Source organism: Bos indicus x Bos taurus, chromosome 3, assembly GCF_003369695.1.
Source record: "Bos indicus x Bos taurus breed Angus x Brahman F1 hybrid chromosome 3, Bos_hybrid_MaternalHap_v2.0, whole genome shotgun sequence".
NCBI lineage: Eukaryota > Metazoa > Chordata > Mammalia > Artiodactyla > Bovidae > Bos > Bos indicus x Bos taurus.
This window is the reverse complement of record NC_040078.1, coordinates 81,496,140-81,515,715: the sequence shown is the minus strand read 5'-3', so window position 1 is coordinate 81,515,715 and position 19,576 is coordinate 81,496,140. Positions and strand designations below refer to the sequence as shown.

General features: G+C 43.3%; 1 protein-coding gene and 1 pseudogene across 1 annotated transcript in view; one reads left to right on the top strand and one right to left on the bottom strand.

The window, feature by feature from the left end:
* Window positions 1–19,576, top strand: part of ROR1 (receptor tyrosine kinase like orphan receptor 1) — a 470,743-nt gene that overhangs the window by 416,201 nt on the left and 34,966 nt on the right. Inside the window, exons 5-7 of the mRNA XM_027537028.1 lie at window positions 10,846–10,973; window positions 13,058–13,375; window positions 15,107–15,352. Coding sequence (XP_027392829.1) covers window positions 10,846–10,973; window positions 13,058–13,375; window positions 15,107–15,352 — 692 coding nt within the window. The remainder of the gene's footprint in view (window positions 1–10,845; window positions 10,974–13,057; window positions 13,376–15,106; window positions 15,353–19,576) is intronic.
* Window positions 15,804–15,939, bottom strand: LOC113890659 (annotated as a pseudogene).

The following is a 19,576-nucleotide window of genomic DNA, read 5'->3' as shown; positions in this document are numbered from 1 at the left end:
GCATGTCATATTATTCTGAACTTCCGTTATTCTCAACAGGCAAATTTAGAGTGTAGTTTGAATACCTAATATTTGGAGAACTGCCAAAGAACATCCAAAAGGTTTCTAGTGAGAACTTGGGGGCTCCAAAATCCATCTGTGCCCTCCCAGCACCAGCCTAAGCTGGGCTTCGCATGTGGCTCAGTGGTAAGGAACCTACCTGCCAATGCAAGAGATATGGGTTCGATCCCTGGGTGGGGAAGATCCCTTTGAGAAGAAAATGACAGCCCACTCCAGTATTCTTGCCTGGGAAGTGCCATGCACAGAGGAGCCTGGCGGTCTATAGTCCATGGGGTCACAAAAGAGTCAGACACAACTTAGAGACTAAACAACAACATTAGAGGAAAAGTCAAATACCCTAGAGCTTCTTAGAAGGTGAAAGGCTGCCCCACCACGAAAACCTCAGTAATCAGGAGGGGGCAGAAGTCACTCATTCTTCTGAGTAGTGACCTTCCATATTCTTAAAAATACTGTACTTGTATAGTCTTATCGTTTCAAATGTGTGTTTAAATAGGAATAAAATCTATTACACATGTAATTTTCCCTTAAATTACACTCGTGAGATACAAACCTGGGTAGTTCTGCTCCTTCTCCAAAGTGAAATGCAACCCTTGTATTTCTAAACATCTCTATGAAGCAAAGCCAATACCTTCCCATTTCTAAGTTGGATACAAGTAACTATTATGCACTGCTCTGGAAACTATGACAGAGCGTTATTCATCTGTTTGTTTTAATGGTTCATGGCCAAGGGGGGAAAAAAACTTAAAATTTTTTATTTAATTTTTTAAAGCAAAAGAGTGGTGTGAGAAAGAGCAAGGGACTCTTTTGCTAAGGAAATAAATGTTACCAATGATCAGTGTCCAGGTGTGGGCAACAGCACATGTTACTTGACACAGGCACCTCGAAATTGCTCGTGCTCACAAAGGAATTCCCAGTAAGAGAAGGGCTATTAGGGTGGGCTGAACTCTCAGCCTTGTAGGATGAAGTCTTCTCTGTGAGTCATCACCCCTCTGGGCTGACGTGCCTTGATTGGCTCACTTTGAAAGCTGATCTTAAAGGTCAAGTATGTTAACACGTTACCCTCTTTGATGCCCACTTTCAGATGGATCTTTAAAAACAGAGTGTGGTAGATAACATTGGGATCCCATATTTAACCTCTAATCTCTCCACCACAGCCAGCCTGAGGCAAAGCATACCTTCAGTGGCCCCAGTAGCTCTCCTTCCAAGACCACCTTCTCTCCTTCACTCCAGCCAGCACTTTCCACGTCTCCACTTATATTTATTCTGATGCCTCTTCTCCAAGGGCCGTCTCTTCCGAGGTATTTGCAGTTAAAGCTTATATGACTTAAATTATTTTCTCTCCTCCTGGTTGGCTGTTAACCAAGGATGCCTCAAGGCTTAAAGTTGTCTCAGGAAAAGGAAGGAGGTGATTTTGGAGAGACACCAACTTTTTTAGACCATGTCAGATTATATTCTATTCTTCAAGTTTCTGTGTCTCTGAGCTTTTATCCATATTGGAGAATTCTGCATCCCTTACATCGATTCTTAATTTTATCTTGTATCCCCCCCTTTTAATGAAAAGATAGACCTGATTTTTCCCCTTTAAGAGATCTAACTTTGCCTCCCTAGAGAGAACCCAGCCTCTGAAATGGGAGGCTTTGCACTCAGCCCCAAGCTTACTAGTGCCTTTCCTGGGAAGCAGCATGGGTGTGGATCTGCCGTGGCTATGCTCTAACCAGATTAGCTAAGATGTGGCCTGATTTACAGATTTAAAAAGGGGTACCTCCCATCCACTTTTGGTCATAATGCTCTTTGCACTGTGCCATGCTTAGTCACTCAGTTGTGTCCGACTTTGCGACCCTATGGACTGTACCCCACCAGGCTCCTCTGTCCATGGGGATTCTCCAGACAAGAATTCTCCAGATCAGAGTGGGTTGCCATTCCCTCCTCCAGGGGATCTTCCCAACCCAGGGGTCAAAACCAGATCTCCCACAGTGCAGGCAGATTCTTTACATCTGAGCCACGCAGCCCCATGGACTGTAGCCTTCCAGGCTCCTCTGTCCATGGAATTGTCCAGACAAGAATACTGGAGTGGGTAACCTTTCCCTTTTCCAGGGGATCTTCCCAACCCCAGAATCAAACCCAGGTCTCCCACATTTCAGGTGGATTCTTTACCATCTGAGCCACCAGGGAAGCATGATGGTCTTTGGGAAAACAAATACAGCTTACCAGTTATATTTGCATTGGTAAAGTGAAATTACTTCCCACATGAGAGAAAATAAACCACGCTTTGCTAAATGAGCATAATTAGGAATACTACATCTCCTTGAACTGTGTGATGGATTTCGTTCAGACCAAGATTCAGGGCTCTGGGGACAGGCATCTTGAAGGGATTTCATCTCCATGGCTCAAAATAGGACTTCTAAGAGGTGCCAAGTGGGGTAAATTCAGAAGTGTTGGATGATTTCACTCAAGGCAGTCAGTCCCTTCTGAGCCTGCCAAGCTATGGGCTTGCAGAGCACTGTCTCTGGCATTCCAGTTGAAGAACCAAGAGAATCAGAACAAAGAAACCTGCTGGGACTGTGTAAATTGCCAGCACTTTTGGCCAGTGAGTTTGCTTAAAAACAATCCCCAAAATCTCTCCCCAGTTCTGAGCCTTAAAATTCCAACTGTTGTTCCCTCTGCTTTGTCCTTTGGGTATAAATGAGATTTTTTAAATAAAAAAATTGAGATAAAATTCACATAAAATTAACCATTTAAAAGTGAGCAATTCCACAGCAGCTAATATATATACCACCATCTCTCATTCCAGAACATTTTTATCACAACAAAGTAAAACTCTACATCCAGTGAGTAGTTATTCCCTATTCCTCCATTCCTCCTGTTCCTGATAACCATCAATCTGCTTTTTATCTTTATGGATTTACTTATTCTGTAAATTTCATATAAATGGAATCATGTACTCTGTGGCCTTTCTCATCTGGTTAATTTCATTTATCATAATGTTTTGAAGATTCTTCCACAGTGTAGCATATTTTGGTACTTTGTGCCTTTTTCATGGCTGAATAATTTTCCACCATATGTATCTACCACTTTTGTCCATCCATTCATCTATTGATGAGCATTGGAGGTTGTTTCTACTTTGAGGCTATTTTGAATAGTGCTGCTATGCACATTTGTGTACAAGTATTTGTTTGAAATTCTTTTGAGTAAGATTTTATAGTTAGCAAAGTGCCTTTAAGTCTATTCTCTTCCCCCTAAGGAGAGACATGCATTTTAACTGGTCTTAGTACCTCATAGGGGAACATTTTAGGGCCTCACTCATCAGTAGGAATCTGTTCAACTGACTAAGGCCTGCCATGCCCCACTGTAAAATCTGGTGCAGAAGAAAGTGGTTTCCAGTCTGAAGCATCATTCTGGTATGGAGAGGGTCATATCTATGAGCTAGGCTAGGTCATCTCTGCATCTATCAGGTCTATTACAGTTCTGCTGGTCAGTCTGTGCACAGTGGAGTAGCAGGGAGGACAGCTCAGCAGCACCCTCTCCCTCATTCAGCACTTGTTGGCTGAGTTGGATATTGTACACTGTCCCAGGCCCTGGAGTTGTGAAGCCAAGCCGGACATGGTCCCTGCCTTAGAGACAAACATAATATGAATTCAGAAGTCTGTGGGAGTGGTGTGGTAAAGGTGCTGGGTGGGCGGGAGTGTGGGGTAGGCAGTGACTGACTTTCCCAGGAAGGAGGGGTTGGGAGCACCTGATAATAAAGGCGATCACAAGGTGAGAAAGCAGATGGACAGCACTCCAGGCCTCAGGAAGAGAATAGACCAAGCCAGTGGGGCAGCAAAGAGCATTCCCTGCTTTGAGACGAGCAAGGTCAACAGCAGCATGGCTGGTATCATCAGGTTCACAGGCTCATCAGTCTGGGAATGAGGCTGGAAAAATGAGCAGGAACTAGGGAAGGGCTTTGTGTACTGCAGCCAGTAACTGTGGTGAGTTGGAAACTGGGATGAATTTTAGGCAGGAAATGACCTGCTCCAAGTCTGTGTTTTGAAAAGATACCTTTGTAACTAGTAACTGATGAACCAGACTCCCCCCGCCCCCCCGCCTCCCTCCCGGCCTGCCTTCTCTGTCATCTCACCGGCCCTCAGCCAGCCCTGGACTGAAGTGCAAGGTCAGGAAGATTGCCTTCTTCTTCACACAGGGACCTCTCATCAATTGCCCTGCCCTCCTTGTATACAACCTTCTACAGAGAGGAAAGTGCTCATAGCAGCTAATAAAAATCAATCAATACTGAGCCCTTCCTAAGTAGGTCATTTCTCCTGGAAGTACTTGAATTTAGAAGTAGGCCAATCACAAATAAGTGAACTGTTCATGATGAGAATTCAGCCACCCAGGGATAGGTCCAGAGGGATTCTTATAAAGTTGTTTTAAGGAATAATTGAGGTCATCTGAAGGCCTTCCTGATACCCTCACACCATAGCATCTCCTGTTCATTTATACACAATGAGGTTCGCATCTCCTCACCTTCTTGTAAAACTCTTTCTTTTTTTTTGTTTTAATTGGAGGATAATTACTTTACAATACTGTGCTGATCCCCGCTGTAAAACAACTCAAATCAGTCACAGTTATACCTATATCCCCTCCTTCTGCGGGGGGAGGGAGGCTCAACAGGAAGGAGATATGTATGTAAGTCTGTCTTTTTTCTTTTACTTTTTCTTTTGAAATATTTATGTTTAATAAAAGTTGTAAAAGTAGTGCAGAATTTCCATATTCCCTTATCCCCTAATGTTAATGTCTTGCATCAACATAGTACTATTATCAGAAGTAAGAAATGACCATTGGTGTGCTACTACTTACCTTCCCAGGAGGCACAGTGGTAAAGAATCTGCCTGCTGATCCAGAAAATGCAAAAATTACAGGCTCCTTCCCTGGGTTGGGAAGATCCCCTGGAGAAGGAAATGGCAACTCACTCTAGTATTCTTGCCGGGGAAATTCTATGGACAGAGGAGCCTGGCAGGCTACAGCCCTGCTGCTGCTGCTGCTGCTAAGTCGCTTCAGTCCGACTCTGTGCAACCCCATAGATGGCAGCCCACCAGGCTCCCCCGTCCCTGGGATTCTCCAGGCAAGAACACTGGAGTGGGTTGCCATTTCCTTCTCCAATGCATGAAAATGAAAAGTGAAAGTGAAGTCGCTCACTCTTAGCGACTCCATGGACTGCAGCCTACTAGGCTCCTCAGTCCGTGGGATTTTCCAGGCAAGAGTACTGGAGTGGGGTGCCACTGCCTTCTCCAAGGCTACAGCCCAGGGGGTCTCAAAAGAGTCAGACATAACTGAGCATGCACAGGCATGCTCACTACTAAGTAATGTATAGACTTCCTTCAGATTTCCACAGTTTCTCTATGCATATTAAGGGTTTCTTTTGAAATCATGTATATAAGACAACAGTTGCGTTTGCTCTCTTTTCTCCCTTAAACTGAGGCACCCTTCAGAAACCCCGTCCCCCACTGGAAGCACTAAAGAGAGCACTAGCTGGCTTCTCTGGTGGCTTAGTGGGTAAAGAATCTGCCTGCCATGTGCAGTGGTGGGAGACCTGAGTTCAATCCCTGAATTGGGAAGATCCCCTGGAGGAGGGTATGGCAACCCACTCCAATATTCTTGCCTGGAGAATCCCGGTGGACAGAGGAGCCTGGTGGGCTGCAGTCCGTGGGGTCGCAAAGAGTTGGACACGACTGAGGGACTAAGCACACAGCGGGAGTCTCATGGTCCAGACTCGGCACAACTCCATTTTGGCATCCACTTGGGGTGTTCTGCATCCTTTCAGTCCCTGTACCTCACCCACCCACCCACCCATCCTTTCTTTTCCTTTCCTGCTCCCCTTTCTCAAAAAACTACATCTTGGGCTTCCCTGGCCCCATATTATACACTGCACTGTCCTCTTTTTTGGAGAACGCTTGAGAGCCTTATTCCAGACCCAAGAAGTTCACCCAGCAGTGTGTAACCATTGACTCCCACAGTCACTGTCAAACTCCCTTGGGCAGCATGTTTCCCATTCTTTGTCTGTGGTGCTTCTTGGGTGGATACTCCTACTGCTGCCACATTGGTTGCCATCACTCTCAATCCTGTGTGACCACCCCTCATCAGCTCCTTGCTCTGGGAAAGGGGGAGACCCTGGAGGTGGCGGGCAAACTGTATTTGCTTTTCCCTATCACCTGGCAGCGAATTTGGAAGGTTGTAGAGGCTGGCAACCCAGTAACTAAATTACCTTTAGGAGAATCATGTGTGCCCATCACAAAGCATTCCAGCCTCTTGACATCACGGCGAGGTGGCTGGCGCATGTTGATGCCAGGTACTGTGATGGATGGCCAGAATTCCATCTGCCTTCTCCTAGTGTCTCTTCTCCCTAGAACGCAGCCTCAGGCATGCTCACTGCAAGCGCCCTTGCACTCTCACGGCCTTGCTTCTTCATGTTTTTAATTTGCTAACCATGGAAGACATCAGCGATGAAAGAAGTGTGAGCTGGAGAAAGGCATAAAGCTGATTAATGTTGGAGGAGTGTTTGTTCCCCTCCAGCCACGGCTGGCAGGAAAAATGGGAAGGATGAAAGGAGATTGTGACTTGACTTTTAAAAGAGAACCTTTTCGCCACCTGTGCATGTGTGTGTGTGCAGTCACTGAGTTGTGTCTGACTCTTTGTGACCCTTTGGACTGTAGCCCGCTAGGCTCCTCTGTCCAGCAGACACGAACACATCTTCACAGTAGAGAGCCCCTGTAAGCAGTGGAAAAACTCCCATATGCAGCTATTCGGAGGGAAGTTGCATACCGAGGTTACAAGCACAGGTTTGGGGGCAAATCTCATTCTTCTGCTTACTGTGCCACAGTGGACAAGTTCTTTTGTTCTTTCTGACTCTACAGCTTTCTCATCTGTAAAATGGGAACACTTACATCTTCACCTTCTGTATAAGACTGTTGTCAGCATTAAATGACTTAATATTGACTTTGTATGTAAATGAAATTTAACAATGCCTAAAACAGAGTAAAGGCTCATTATAAATCCTCTTATTTATTATTAGGCTGATTTACTTTAAAGTAGGATTGAAAAGCAGAACATTATAGCCTGGTAGTCAAGCTTGAGCTTGAATTTTGTGATTAAATCCTAGCTCCTCCACATGCTGGCCTTGTGAGTCTGAGCCAGTTACTTAACTTCTCTGAACTTGAGTCTCTCACTCAGATAAATAAGGATAATAACGCCACAAGGGGCTACTTTGAAGAAAGCACTTATCATAGTACTCAGCACAGAGAGTGGCAGACACTTAATACATGTTTGTTTTTCTAGTGCTGTGGTTCTCGACCACAGTCAAATCACCTGAGAGCTTTTTAAAATGCTTGAATACCTAAGCTGCATCCCCAGAGACTGTGATTTAATAGGTCCAAGGTGGGGTTTGGACATTGGAATTTGCGAAAGCTTCTTAAGGAGATGGATACACAGCCAGGACTGAGAGCTACTCCTGAGCAGGTGACATCGCATACTCTTTTTGTTTGTTTGCTTGCTTGGTTTTTTATATCTGTCCCCAAGAGACTGGACTGGTCAGAGTATCAGGAATTCTGGGCACAATAAAAAATGTAATACATCTGCAGATCTAAAGCCCTCGATAAGAAATAGGCAGCCAAAGAATTGCATTCCATTTTATTCTGAAAAACAGTATTCAAAGGGTCTTTTCAGAATCTCGAATTGGAAAGGTGGTAAGAAGCTTAGCCTAAGCCTCACACATAAAATATGGGAACTCCCAGTAGGTCAGGGATTTATATCTGGGGGTAATTCCAGGGTTTTGTCCTCCCAAGAGATATAAATTGAGGCCTTGAGAGTTTAATGTGGGGGAGGAAGAAGTGTTCTCATAATGACACCTTAAAAATCCAGGACTCTGCTAATGCCTAGGGATAGAATAGCATCATCTATAATAGCAGGGGGGTGATGGTGTGGGGTACTTTCTGGCCTCAGGACTCCAGTTTTCAAGATCCAAGGCTGGGTCATCAAGAAACTTCTTTCTCCCCATAGGTTTATGGTATTAGTTACCCAATAAAAGTGGGGTTAATTTTACAACCCAAGTAAAATTTAAGCCAAAAAGGCTTCAACATTACTCTAGGATTTATGAAAGTAAACATGTGGAGTGCTTGCAGGATTTTGCAACATTAAAATTTCAATGTCTTTATGTCAGGTGTATGATATATTCATTTGTATGTGTACTTAAAGGTTACGTTTCTAAGAGCTTTGAACTACAAACTATTTGGGAGACTGTACTAGAGATACTGCTCCCATCTCCACCTTTAACTTGACTGTTTTAGTGAGTAGGGAGTACAAAGCAGCTGAAAACGAGTGTCTTTTAAGGATCAGCTCGATCAGATTTTTTTCACATGGTTTCCTATTCTACCAGGCTTTCTAGACTCCCTCCCTGAACCCTCAGGTGTGGGTGTCTAGGGCCAGAGCTATGAACACAGTTGAGTTTACAAAGCAGAAGCTTAACAAATAACTATCTTTTAAATATCTTCTTCGGTACCTGCTAGTGTTAGTCGTTCAGTCATGTCTGACTCTTTGCAACTCCATGGACAACTGTAGCTGTTGTCCTCTGTCCATGGAATTCTCCAGGCAAGAATACTGGAGTGGGTAGCCATTCCCTTCTCCAAGGGATCTTCCCAACCTAGGATCAAACCTGGGTCTCCTGCATTCTAAGTCACTAGATTGGCAGATTCTAAGTCACTAGGGAAGCCCTCTCGGTAACTGTAAGGACTTTAATAATAATTATATGTTACCTCTGTGTAGCACTTTTTTAAAGCTTTTACACAGTTTGATAGGATCCTCATGACTTTGGTTCAGCAGTAAAGAATCCAATGCAGGAGACACAGGTTCTATCTCTGGGTCAGAAAGATCCCCTGAGGAAGGAAATGGCAAACCACTCCAGTATTTTTGCCTAGGAAATACCATGCACAAAGGAGTCTGGCAGGCTAGTCTACGGGGATGCAAAGGGACATGGCTTAGCAACTAAACAACAAACAGCAACATGACTTTGACCTATAGGGTTGGGAGGTCAATTATTATCTTCATCTTTTAGAGAAGAAAACCATAGCTCAGAGGATTTGAGAGGTTGCCTAAGGATAAGAAAGTGAAAGTGTTAGTCGCTCAATGATCTCCCACTCTTTGTGACCCCATAGACTGTAGCTCACCAGGCTCCTCTGTGCATGGTATTTCCCAGGCAAGAATACTGAGTGGGTTGCCATTTCCTCCTCCAGGGGATCTTCCCGACTCAGGGATAGAACCCAGGTCTCCTGTACTGCAAGCAGATTCTCTACTGTCATAGCCACCAGGGAATCACACCTAAGGATAAGCAAATGTTAAATCCAGCAGGAGAATTTGTTCTCCTGACTTTTGCTCTAAAGTATTTTAACTTAGAACAAACCAAAGAAGAAAAAAAATGATACTTCTTTCAGGCAAGATGTTGCTTCCAGCCAGGTTAACAGAGGAGGAGCATCTAGGGCAGAAGTCAGACCACAAGCCTGGCAGGTAGCCTTCTGCTTGGCTGTAGTTTGCCTTTCAGAATCATACTGATATCTTGTACTCTGGTGTCTTAGGCTTATCATAGGCCCGAGTGGGAGATTTTGGCCTCTGTCCTTTCAAGCTGAGCGTGCCATCTTGGGTCCTAATCTCCAGCCTTGGCTCTCTAGCCATTTGCTCCACAGTCACTAATCACACCACTTTCTGGAATCCCCTTCTTCAGAATGGGGCTTCCCTCATAGCTCAGTTGGTAAAGAATCCGCCTGTGATGCAGGAGACCCTGGTTCAATTCCTGGGTCAGAAAGATCTGCTGGAGAAGGGATAGGCTACCTACTCCAGTATTCTTAGGCTTCCCTTGTGGCTGAACTGGTAAAGAACCTGCCTGCAATGCGGGAGACCTGGGTTTGATCCCTGGGTTGGGAAGACCCCCTGGAGAAGGGAAAGGCTACCCACTCCAGTATTCTGGCCTGGAGAATTCCATGGACTAAGTCCATGGGGTCGAAAATAGTCGGACACAACTGAGCGACTTTCACTTTATCTTCAGAATAAAATCTGTGCCCTCCCTTTTATTATTATAACTTGAGGCAACAATTTTTTTTTTTTTAAGATTTTGTTTTGTTTTAGCAACTTATGAAAGCAAGAACAATTGATATTTTCTCTGGATTTTCTGGGACTAAGTGACTGATCTGAGATTGCCCAGTCTGCGGTTTGCCATGGACACTCTCTGCAGTGTGGGGGTGATGGGTCTCAAGCAGGAGCCATGTAACTGGACTGCCCTCTGCTTTCCTTCCCGCAGCACCCAGCTTCTCACCACTTGGAGCTTCCTAATTGACATATCAGTCCGAGTAGGTCTTGGGGTGATGCACCCACCCCTTTGTAGCAAATGAAACAGAAATAATCTGTGTTTAAAAAACAAAAAACTGTAGAACATGTGCCCAGATTTCCAACTCATTTCCTCTTTACTCTTACAACTACATCATCCTCCAGCCCACCACCAGCTGCGAAAATAAAAGTGTTTTCTCCCACATTTAAGGATGATTTTGTGCTTCAGGATGATATTTCTAGAGGTGAAGGAAACTTGACCAACGTGACCAACAGATGTTTTAAGCGATGGATGAAACTGAGGAGGAAGCCAGATTCTTTAACCCAGTCTTTAGGATACTGTGCCCGACTGCGCCCCCTAGTGACTGTCTGGGGCATCGCGCAGTGAGCGCCAACTGCGTGTGTGTCCTGCACGAGCTTATGTATGTGCTCTGTTTTCAGAGATGAGTATGAAGAAGATGGATTCTGTCAGCCGTACAGAGGGATTGCCTGTGCAAGATTTATTGGCAACCGCACTGTCTACATGGAGTCTTTGCATATGCAGGGGGAAATAGAAAATCAGATCACAGGTTGGTAGCAATGAAATTACATTTATACTTTGCACAACAGTTTTTCTCCCCAGAAGTTTTATTGAGCCCTTCTCTTGACAAAGGATTAGTCAAGGCATAGGGGTTAGGAACGGGGCCATAAAGAAGCCAGAGATATAATCTCTGCTCTGAAATTTACATTAGAATAATTTATTAAAGGTTGCCCTTAGAGGAAAAGGAGGCTTTGAGAAGTCTCACTTTTATTCAAACACTCAATAAATATTATTGAGTGCTTTTGGCATACCAGGACCTGGGCTGGGCATGGACGATGTGATGGTGTGGGGAATAAGCCAGGTATGTCTCTGCCCTCACAGAGCTTACTGTTTGGAAATAACATTGTGTTGACTAAAAGCGGATGAATTTAGAGTTAGAATTCTGGATATTAATCCCAATTTGCCATTAGTGTGACTTTGGAGAAAATCTTTCTCTCCGTGGAAATCTCTTTCTTCATCTGGGAAGTGAGTGAGGAGGCGAGACGACCATGGGTCTATTCCTGCTCTAGCTTTCTCTATTTACCCTCCACTTTTCTGAATTGAAAGGATCTTTTTAATGGAAATCTAATGCTGAAGCACGACCTGGCACATACGAGGTAGGTAGTGTCGGCCGCTACGCACGATTCTGTGTACCTTGTCGGATGGTCACAGCGGCCTGTGTCTCCCCCATTAGTGTGGTTATTATGCCTCGGTGCCCTGTGCATTAAATACATTAAAGTGGCTGTTCTGAAATTCTAATAAGGTTTCCAACATTAGCACTGAAAATATAAGACACCCCATTGCATCTGATATATTTCAGTATATGTCCCAAATGTTGACCTGGAATTCAGATGCCCTGTAGTTTAGCTGGCAACCCTATGATTTAAGAGAGGCAAGAACAGACCCAAGACACATAGCCAAAGGCCCAGAAACTATGTCACAAGAGGAATTTGAGGGAACCAAGAGGCGGCCAGGGGAATTATTTAACCTGAAGAGGCAACTATAGGAAGACGTATTTGCCAGGTGCTAAATCTCTCAGGCTTTCAAGAGGAAAGTCCGTAAAATTCCAGAGAAGCAAGACTGGTAGGGAGAAGCTATAAAAGATACCTTTCAACTTAATAAAAAAATCACTTGAACATACTTTTTACTAAGTATTTACAAAAATAAATGGAAATTCTGATATAAGTATATAAATATTTGGTCACCCATTTATAGTAATCTTCTCTTGGACATTTTCAATGGATATCAGCTTACTGGAAAGTGTTACAGTTTTTTCTTTTTTAAAAAAAATCCATTTAACTTTGATTAACCCAGCACTTTTCCAAACTTGTTTAGCTATGGAACCCCAGTTTCTCAGACACTTTTAACATTCTACATAATTAATGTTCTGAGGAACATGCTTTGGGAAACTGTATACCAACAACTTCACAGGCTGCCTTGTGATTATAAGCTCCTTGTCAGTAGACATGTGCAAAGGCTGGTATGGGGATAAGAGATTAGGCAGAGCAACCACTAATATTCTACAATATACCTTGGACAACTGAGTTGTGCTCTTTGAGAACTTCCAAATGAGTTGCCTCATGTTCAGAAGATGGGATCAAAAGTCTTCAAATTATAAGGAAATTAAACCAGTTACCCAAGGTCATCCAAGAACTGAGAGGCAAGACTCAGAACTAAATAAATCCTGTGATTGGGCTCAGCCACTGTATAAAGCAAGTTCTGCCCTGCAGCTGTCAAAAGTTTTAGAAGCCTCACAAAACTAATAAAAAGTACCGGAAGAAACACAAAGTTCTGTTGCTTTGTAGTAAAAATGAAAAATATATTGTACTTTAACCTAATTAATTCTTTTTTATTAGGAAACAGTACATATGTAACTTAATCCTGTTTTTTTAAACTTTGTAGTCAAAATTATTTTTTTCAAGCCAGTGAAAGTAAGCTGCTTAGACATCTGAAATGAATCTCCTTCCCTTGGCCTTGTCTGTTTGAGTACAGCAGATTCCTTCCAATGTGTGTTTACATCTGATATCTGTTGACTGGATAACCAGGGGAGATAAACTCTGCCTCTGGGAGTTAATAATTGTGTTTGTTTTCCAGCTGCCTTCACCATGATCGGCACCTCCAGTCACTTATCTGATAAGTGTTCTCAGTTCGCCATTCCTTCCCTGTGCCACTACGCCTTCCCATACTGTGATGAAACCTCGTCGGTCCCAAAGCCCCGGGACTTGTGTCGCGATGAATGCGAAATCCTGGAAAATGTCCTGTGTCAAACAGAGTACATTTTTGCGAGATCAAATCCCATGATATTGATGAGGCTGAAACTGCCAAACTGTGAAGATCTCCCTCAGCCCGAGAGTCCCGAAGCTGCAAACTGTATCCGGATTGGAATTCCCATGGCGGATCCCATCAATAAAAGTAGGTGGTAGCCCCTGACCTTCTGTGCTGCCTCAGGGGCCAGCAGCCCCAGGAAAACTGGACCTTGATCCTCAGTATTAATTTTGTGTTGGTAGTCAGATTACTTCCCAGTGGTCCAGATATCATGTGGGGGCTGAGCTTCCAGTGGGTAAGATGCAGTGCCATTCTTCAAAAAGTTACATGAGGAAGATAATTTTAAAATATGGCTTCTGGTTCCTTAATGACTTAAAAATAGAATTACTGTATGTCCCAATAATGCCACTCCTGGATATATGCCCAAAAGAATTAAAAACGGGTGTTCAAAAAAAAACTTGTGCAGAAAGGTTCATAATAGCTCTGTTCACCATAGCTAAAAGTTGTAAACAACCCAAATGTCCATCAGTGGGTAAGTAGATGAATATATTATGGCATATCCACATAACGAAATATTGCATGCTGTATGCTAAGTCATTTCAGTCGTGTCTGACTCTGTGGGACCCCGTGGACTGTAGACTGCCAGGCTCCTCTGTCCGTGGGATTCTCCAGGCAAGAATACTGGAGTAGTTTGCCAGGCCCTCCTCCAAGGGATCTTCCGCAATGAGATATTATTTATCCAAAAAAAAAAAAGTAAAATCCTGTTACATCCTATAATATGGCTGAACCTTAAAAAGACTGTTATAGAAAGAAGTCAGACACCATTGTATGAGTTCATTTATATACAATATCCAGAGTGGACAATTCCATGGAGATAGAAAGCAGATTGCCAGGTGTAGGGACTAGGGGAGAGTGTGGAATGACTGCTTAATGAAATAGGGTTTCCTTTGGGGATGATGTATGTGTTCTAGGATGAGATAGTAGTTAAGGTTGCACAATATTTTGAATGTTCTAAATACATTAATGGTAAATTGCATTATATTGTATTATACCACTATCTATCTATCTATCTATATATGGGAGTTTGCCTCCATCCTCTCACTGCCAACAAACAAAAGACTGTTTTCTGTGCATTTCCGCTCCATCTATATTATTCTTTACTGGTAATGTTTTCATTTCCTTTTGGCAGTTAACTCTTTTATTAGTTAAATAAGTTAGTGCACCTAAAATGCTTAGAACTATGCTTAACATATAATAGCAATACCATCTTTATTACTATTATTACTCTCATCTTATCATTACCCCTCCAGATTTCAGTTTATTTCAGCTTAATCCATTTTTGCCATGGTTTCAAGCATCATCTCCCAGAAGGAAGACTTAGTAGGACCTGCTTCTTGAAGATGTCCAGTGTATCAGCACGGCAATGGCCAAACTCCTGTCGGAAACCCCTAGTGCACTGCTGCTAAGGAACATCTTCTGAGGGCTACATTCTTTATCCCATGACCTATCCATCTATCTCATGTCTAAGGTCACCAAGCAGAAATGGAAAGAACAGTCCCTGCACCATTCACTAGGCGATTGCTCCTGTGCCCCTGGATCCTGCCCCGGTTCTGATTTTTTTCTGTGTTCCATATAAAAAATAATTGTGGAGACTGGTTTCCCTCCTCAAGCATACTCTCTAAATCCTCCCAGCAGTGTCACTGCAAGGTCTGCTCTGTGTCCCAGCCCAGCATGCGGGAGACTGCCACGTGGCCCCGACCGGCAGGGAAGCCTCGGCCGTGAGGGTAACTGCACGTCTTCCCTCCAGAAACTGCTGGCCAGGATCTCCGGCACTGTCTCTGTTTCTCACACTTTGGGCTCTTCTTTCATGTATTTCAGATCACAAGTGCTATAATAGCACAGGCGTGGACTACCGGGGCACCGTCAGTGTGACCAAATCAGGGCGCCAGTGCCAGCCCTGGAATTCCCAGTATCCCCACACGCACACCTTCACCGCCCTCCGCTTCCCAGAGCTGAATGGAGGACACTCCTACTGCCGCAACCCGGGGAATCAGAAGGAAGCGCCCTGGTGCTTCACCTTGGATGAAAACTATAAGTTTGACCTGTGTGACATCCCAGCATGTGGTAAATACTCTCACTGCTTTCCATGGCTTCAGTCACTTTGAAACAGTGGTCCTCAACCTTTTTGGCACCAGGGACCAGTTATGTGGAAGACAGTTCTTCCACAGTCCAGGCGATGAGGGGATGGTTTGGGGATGATTCAAGGGCATTGCATTTATTGTGCACTTTATTTCCATTCTTATTACATCAGCTTCTCCTCAGAGCATCAGGCATTAGATCCCAGAGATTGGGGACCCCTGCTTTAAAAGATCCCAGCTCTATGCCCCTTCCCTTAGGAGAATCATATAAGGGGGCAAAGGAGGTTGATAATGTTTGTTTGATCTCTAACTCTGTTTCTAGGATAAATTTTGTTGTCTGAGCAGAAAATACCTTTTTGGATACCAAAGCACACTCTCATGGAGAAGGCAATGGCATCCCACTCCAGTACTCTTTTTTTTTTTTTCTTTTTTCTTTTAGCCTTGCAAAAGCAAGGCCTCAAAAAATTGAGTAAAAACTCAGAATTGTTCCTCTCCACGGAAATCTTTAGTAAAAGGCGAAAGATTTACCACTCCAGTACTCTTGCCTGGAAAATCCCATGGACGGAGGAGCCTGGTAGGCTGCAGTCCATGGGGTCGCTAAGAGTCAGACACGACTGAGCGACTTCACTTTCACTTTTCACTTTCATGCATTGGAGAAGGAAATGGCAACCCACTCCAGTGTTCTTGCCTGGAGAATCCCAGGGATAGGGGAGCCTGGTGGGCTGCCATCTATGGGGTCTCACAGAGTTGGACACAACTGAAGTGACTTAGCAGTAGCACACTCTCAAGGAAGAAACTGCTTTTATTCCTGCTGCCGTTGTATTAGTGGGTATAACAGGCACCATCTCTCTGGAAGTACAGGAGAAGCAGCTTATCACAGTCATTCGTGAAGTGAAATGTTATGCACGATGGTCCATGTCCAAGTGTACCTTTTTTAGCACAACAGGTGTATTGGAAGCAGAAAGAGAACTGTTTTTTCTGTGTCCTTGAGAAAACCCACAAGAGAGAATGAATCTATAGCCAGTACTCAGGGATCCAGGGCAACCTGCGGATAAACTGTGTCCTTTGCCTCATCCTTTTATACTGCAGAAATATAGGAAGAAAATGAAACTTCTGAATCAGTTTGTACCTTTTTCTAGAAAATGTTTGGAGGGTAAGAGAGAGAATGAAAATGTTGGTGATACTGGGAGTTTCAGATGATTTTTTAATGATTTGTCTTCCTGATTATAGTTCTCATAAATAACATCACTTGAGTTTCCCAGGCCTAGGGGGAGCATCAGGATGTCATAGGAAAGCCACTCCAGTAAAATGGAAATAATAACGATTTACATTCAGGGTTTCTTAAGAGAATACGTAAGTTGTTAACTGAAAAACTCTATGATATCTGGAAGATAGTAAATGTTTAATAAATATTTTCTTGTGTAATTTTTATGTAGTCAGTATATATATAAAGAGGAACTAACTGTAATTAGTATGTATGTAATATACACATATCGAGGGCTTCCCCAGTAGCTCAGCAGTAATGAATCTGCCTGCAATGCAGGAGACCTGGGTTTGACCCCTGAGTAGAGAAGATCCCCTGGAGGAGGGCATGGCAACCCACTCCAGTATGGTTGCCTGGAGAGTCCCATGGACAGAGGAGCCTGGTGGGCTACAGTCCATGGGGTCTCAAAGAGTCAGACACGACTGAAGAGACTGAGCACCCATGTACTCACTACACATATAGAGAAATGCTTGTTTTCAGCAAATATTGTTTGAGCCTGTTGTGGAGTAGGGAGGCTGAAAAAGGAAAAAATGTGATTCATATTACAATCGCAATGCAGTGTGTGTGATACAGTAGAAGTTAGCACAAATGCTGTGAAACAAAGAACAGGAAGCTGAAATATACTACAGCAATCATTAGGGAAAAGTAGCAAAAATATTGAAAGAATTCTCAGTTATGAAAATTGGGGAAACCATTATACTACAGTTTCCTTCTTACATGTTATCTGTTATGCCATATCGTCTTCCCTTGCAAAATGGTTTTAGGGATGGTTCAATATGCTCAGTTTGAAAAAGAGGTGACCAGCCACTAGGCTTTAAAATGCCTTCATATGCAGCATAAAGAACAAATTATGACATTAACTCTTCCAGAGCCACCATTGGAAACTTCAAAGAAAATTATTCTGTATTTTTTAAATGATGAGCACTTAAAATTTATGGTTTTCCCACATGCTATATTCAACATGAAAAGGAGAGTTATAATCACTTACTTAATTGCCCCATCCCTTCTCCTACATCAGGTAGGTGTGAAAATCTGCCAGAGAGCCAGGGATAATTGCAACAATTACTGAGCACGTCCCATGTGCTAGGCATCATTCTTGGGGTTTCCAAGGCGTTATTTATACTCACCCTCTCCCTGAGACAGAGAATGGTATTATTAACCCTTCCCTGGTGGCTCAGATGGTAAAGAATCCGCCTGCAATGGGGGAAACCTGGGTTCGATCCCTGGGTTGGGAAGATCCCCTGGAGGAGGGCATGGCGACCCACTCCTGTATTCTTGCCTGGAGAATCCCCATGGACAAAGCAGCCTGGCGGTCTGTGGTCCATAGGGTCGCAAAGAGTCAGACACGACTGAGTGACTGAGCACAGCACATACTGCTCATGATGAAACTGAGGCTCAGACAACAACAGAGTTACTCCACTAGTCTGTCTGACTCATCTTCCTGCTACTCCATTGTGCTGTCTTAGGAGACTGATCTGTGTCCTTAAGGAAACCAAATGAATTATTTTAAGGGAAAAAAATGCATTGTTACTTGACTCCAGGTGAACACCATTGTCCTGTGGGTGACTTTTGGCCCAGAATTTCCAACTGCAATCCTCATCTGAAGTAGGGAAATACACAGACATAGGGAACAGATATGTGGTAGCCAAGGGGGACAGGGAGATAGGAGGTAAGGATTGGGAGTTTGGGATTAGTGGACACAAACTAGTATATATTGGCTGGATAAACAGCAAAGTCCTACTGTATAGCACAGGTTACTATGTTCAGTATCCAATGAAAAGAAGAGACACATGTATTAACTGAGTCCCTTTCTCTCAGCAGAAATTAACACAACACTATAAACCAAGTATACTGGAATACAATTTTTAAAAATAAAAAAAGAAGTAGGGAGATAATTTACTCATGAGCTGGAAGGTTTGTTGATAATTGGGTTCAAGCTTTATTACAATTAGTTTAAGTCAAGACCTGATACCTAGAAAGTATTGATTTTCATTTCAGCATCATTCTTTAGGGAATCAGACCAAAAACACTCTCTGAGGCATGAAAGAAAGCCTTGAGCAGTCTTTCAGACCTTAGACAGAGAGAGAAAGACCACCTATATTCTCTACCATGTGCCTGCATGGTGCTTCGTGCTTTCCGTCTTCATCTCCATCTAAAATTCATCACCACACTGTGGGACAGATGTTATTAACATATCCTACCAAGGTATATGTCTAAATGAGATAACTCATAGCACTGGACCTTGAACCCTTGTCTACTTGCATATAGCTCCGACCAAACTCGAAGTTCGTGTTCTTTTCCCAGACACTTTGCTATCTCCCACTGAAAGATCTTTCAGAAATAAATAAAAGGATGACAGTAGGCTCTCTGGATTTCAGTACACTGATTCCCATAACATGATATGGCATCAAAACACGTTCCCTTGCTAATGAAGAAATCCATCACAGTGCTTCTCAGTATATTATTATAGTATTAATCAGTTCAGTGATGATCTCAGGAAACCCTAAGATATTGCTTTCTGAATATCAATCTGCAGAATTCTGAGGACTGGTTAATTCCAGTCACGTGAGAGAGAAATTTGGATGAAAGGTAAATCTACAGATGACAAGCCAGTTTTCACCACTTATAATAATAATTTTTTTAAAAGAACATTTTCACTTCATTTTGAAAGAAAACAGTTCCTTTTGGATTCTTCAGGCCAAGCCACAAATACATCCATTAAAGGAACAGGGAATCCTTGACATGTGATCAATAAACAGCTGCTGAGAGGCTAGCGGCTCCCTAGGGTATGAATTACAGAAGAGAGTAGGTCGGCATCAGCTGTTGTTCTAAGATGAGTCTTCTTGTAATTGCCCCTCAATAGCCCACCTCTAACAAAGTAATCATACAGAATCCTACTTTTATAACATTTCTTTAGAGCATTTGCTTTTTTTCTCATTTCATCCT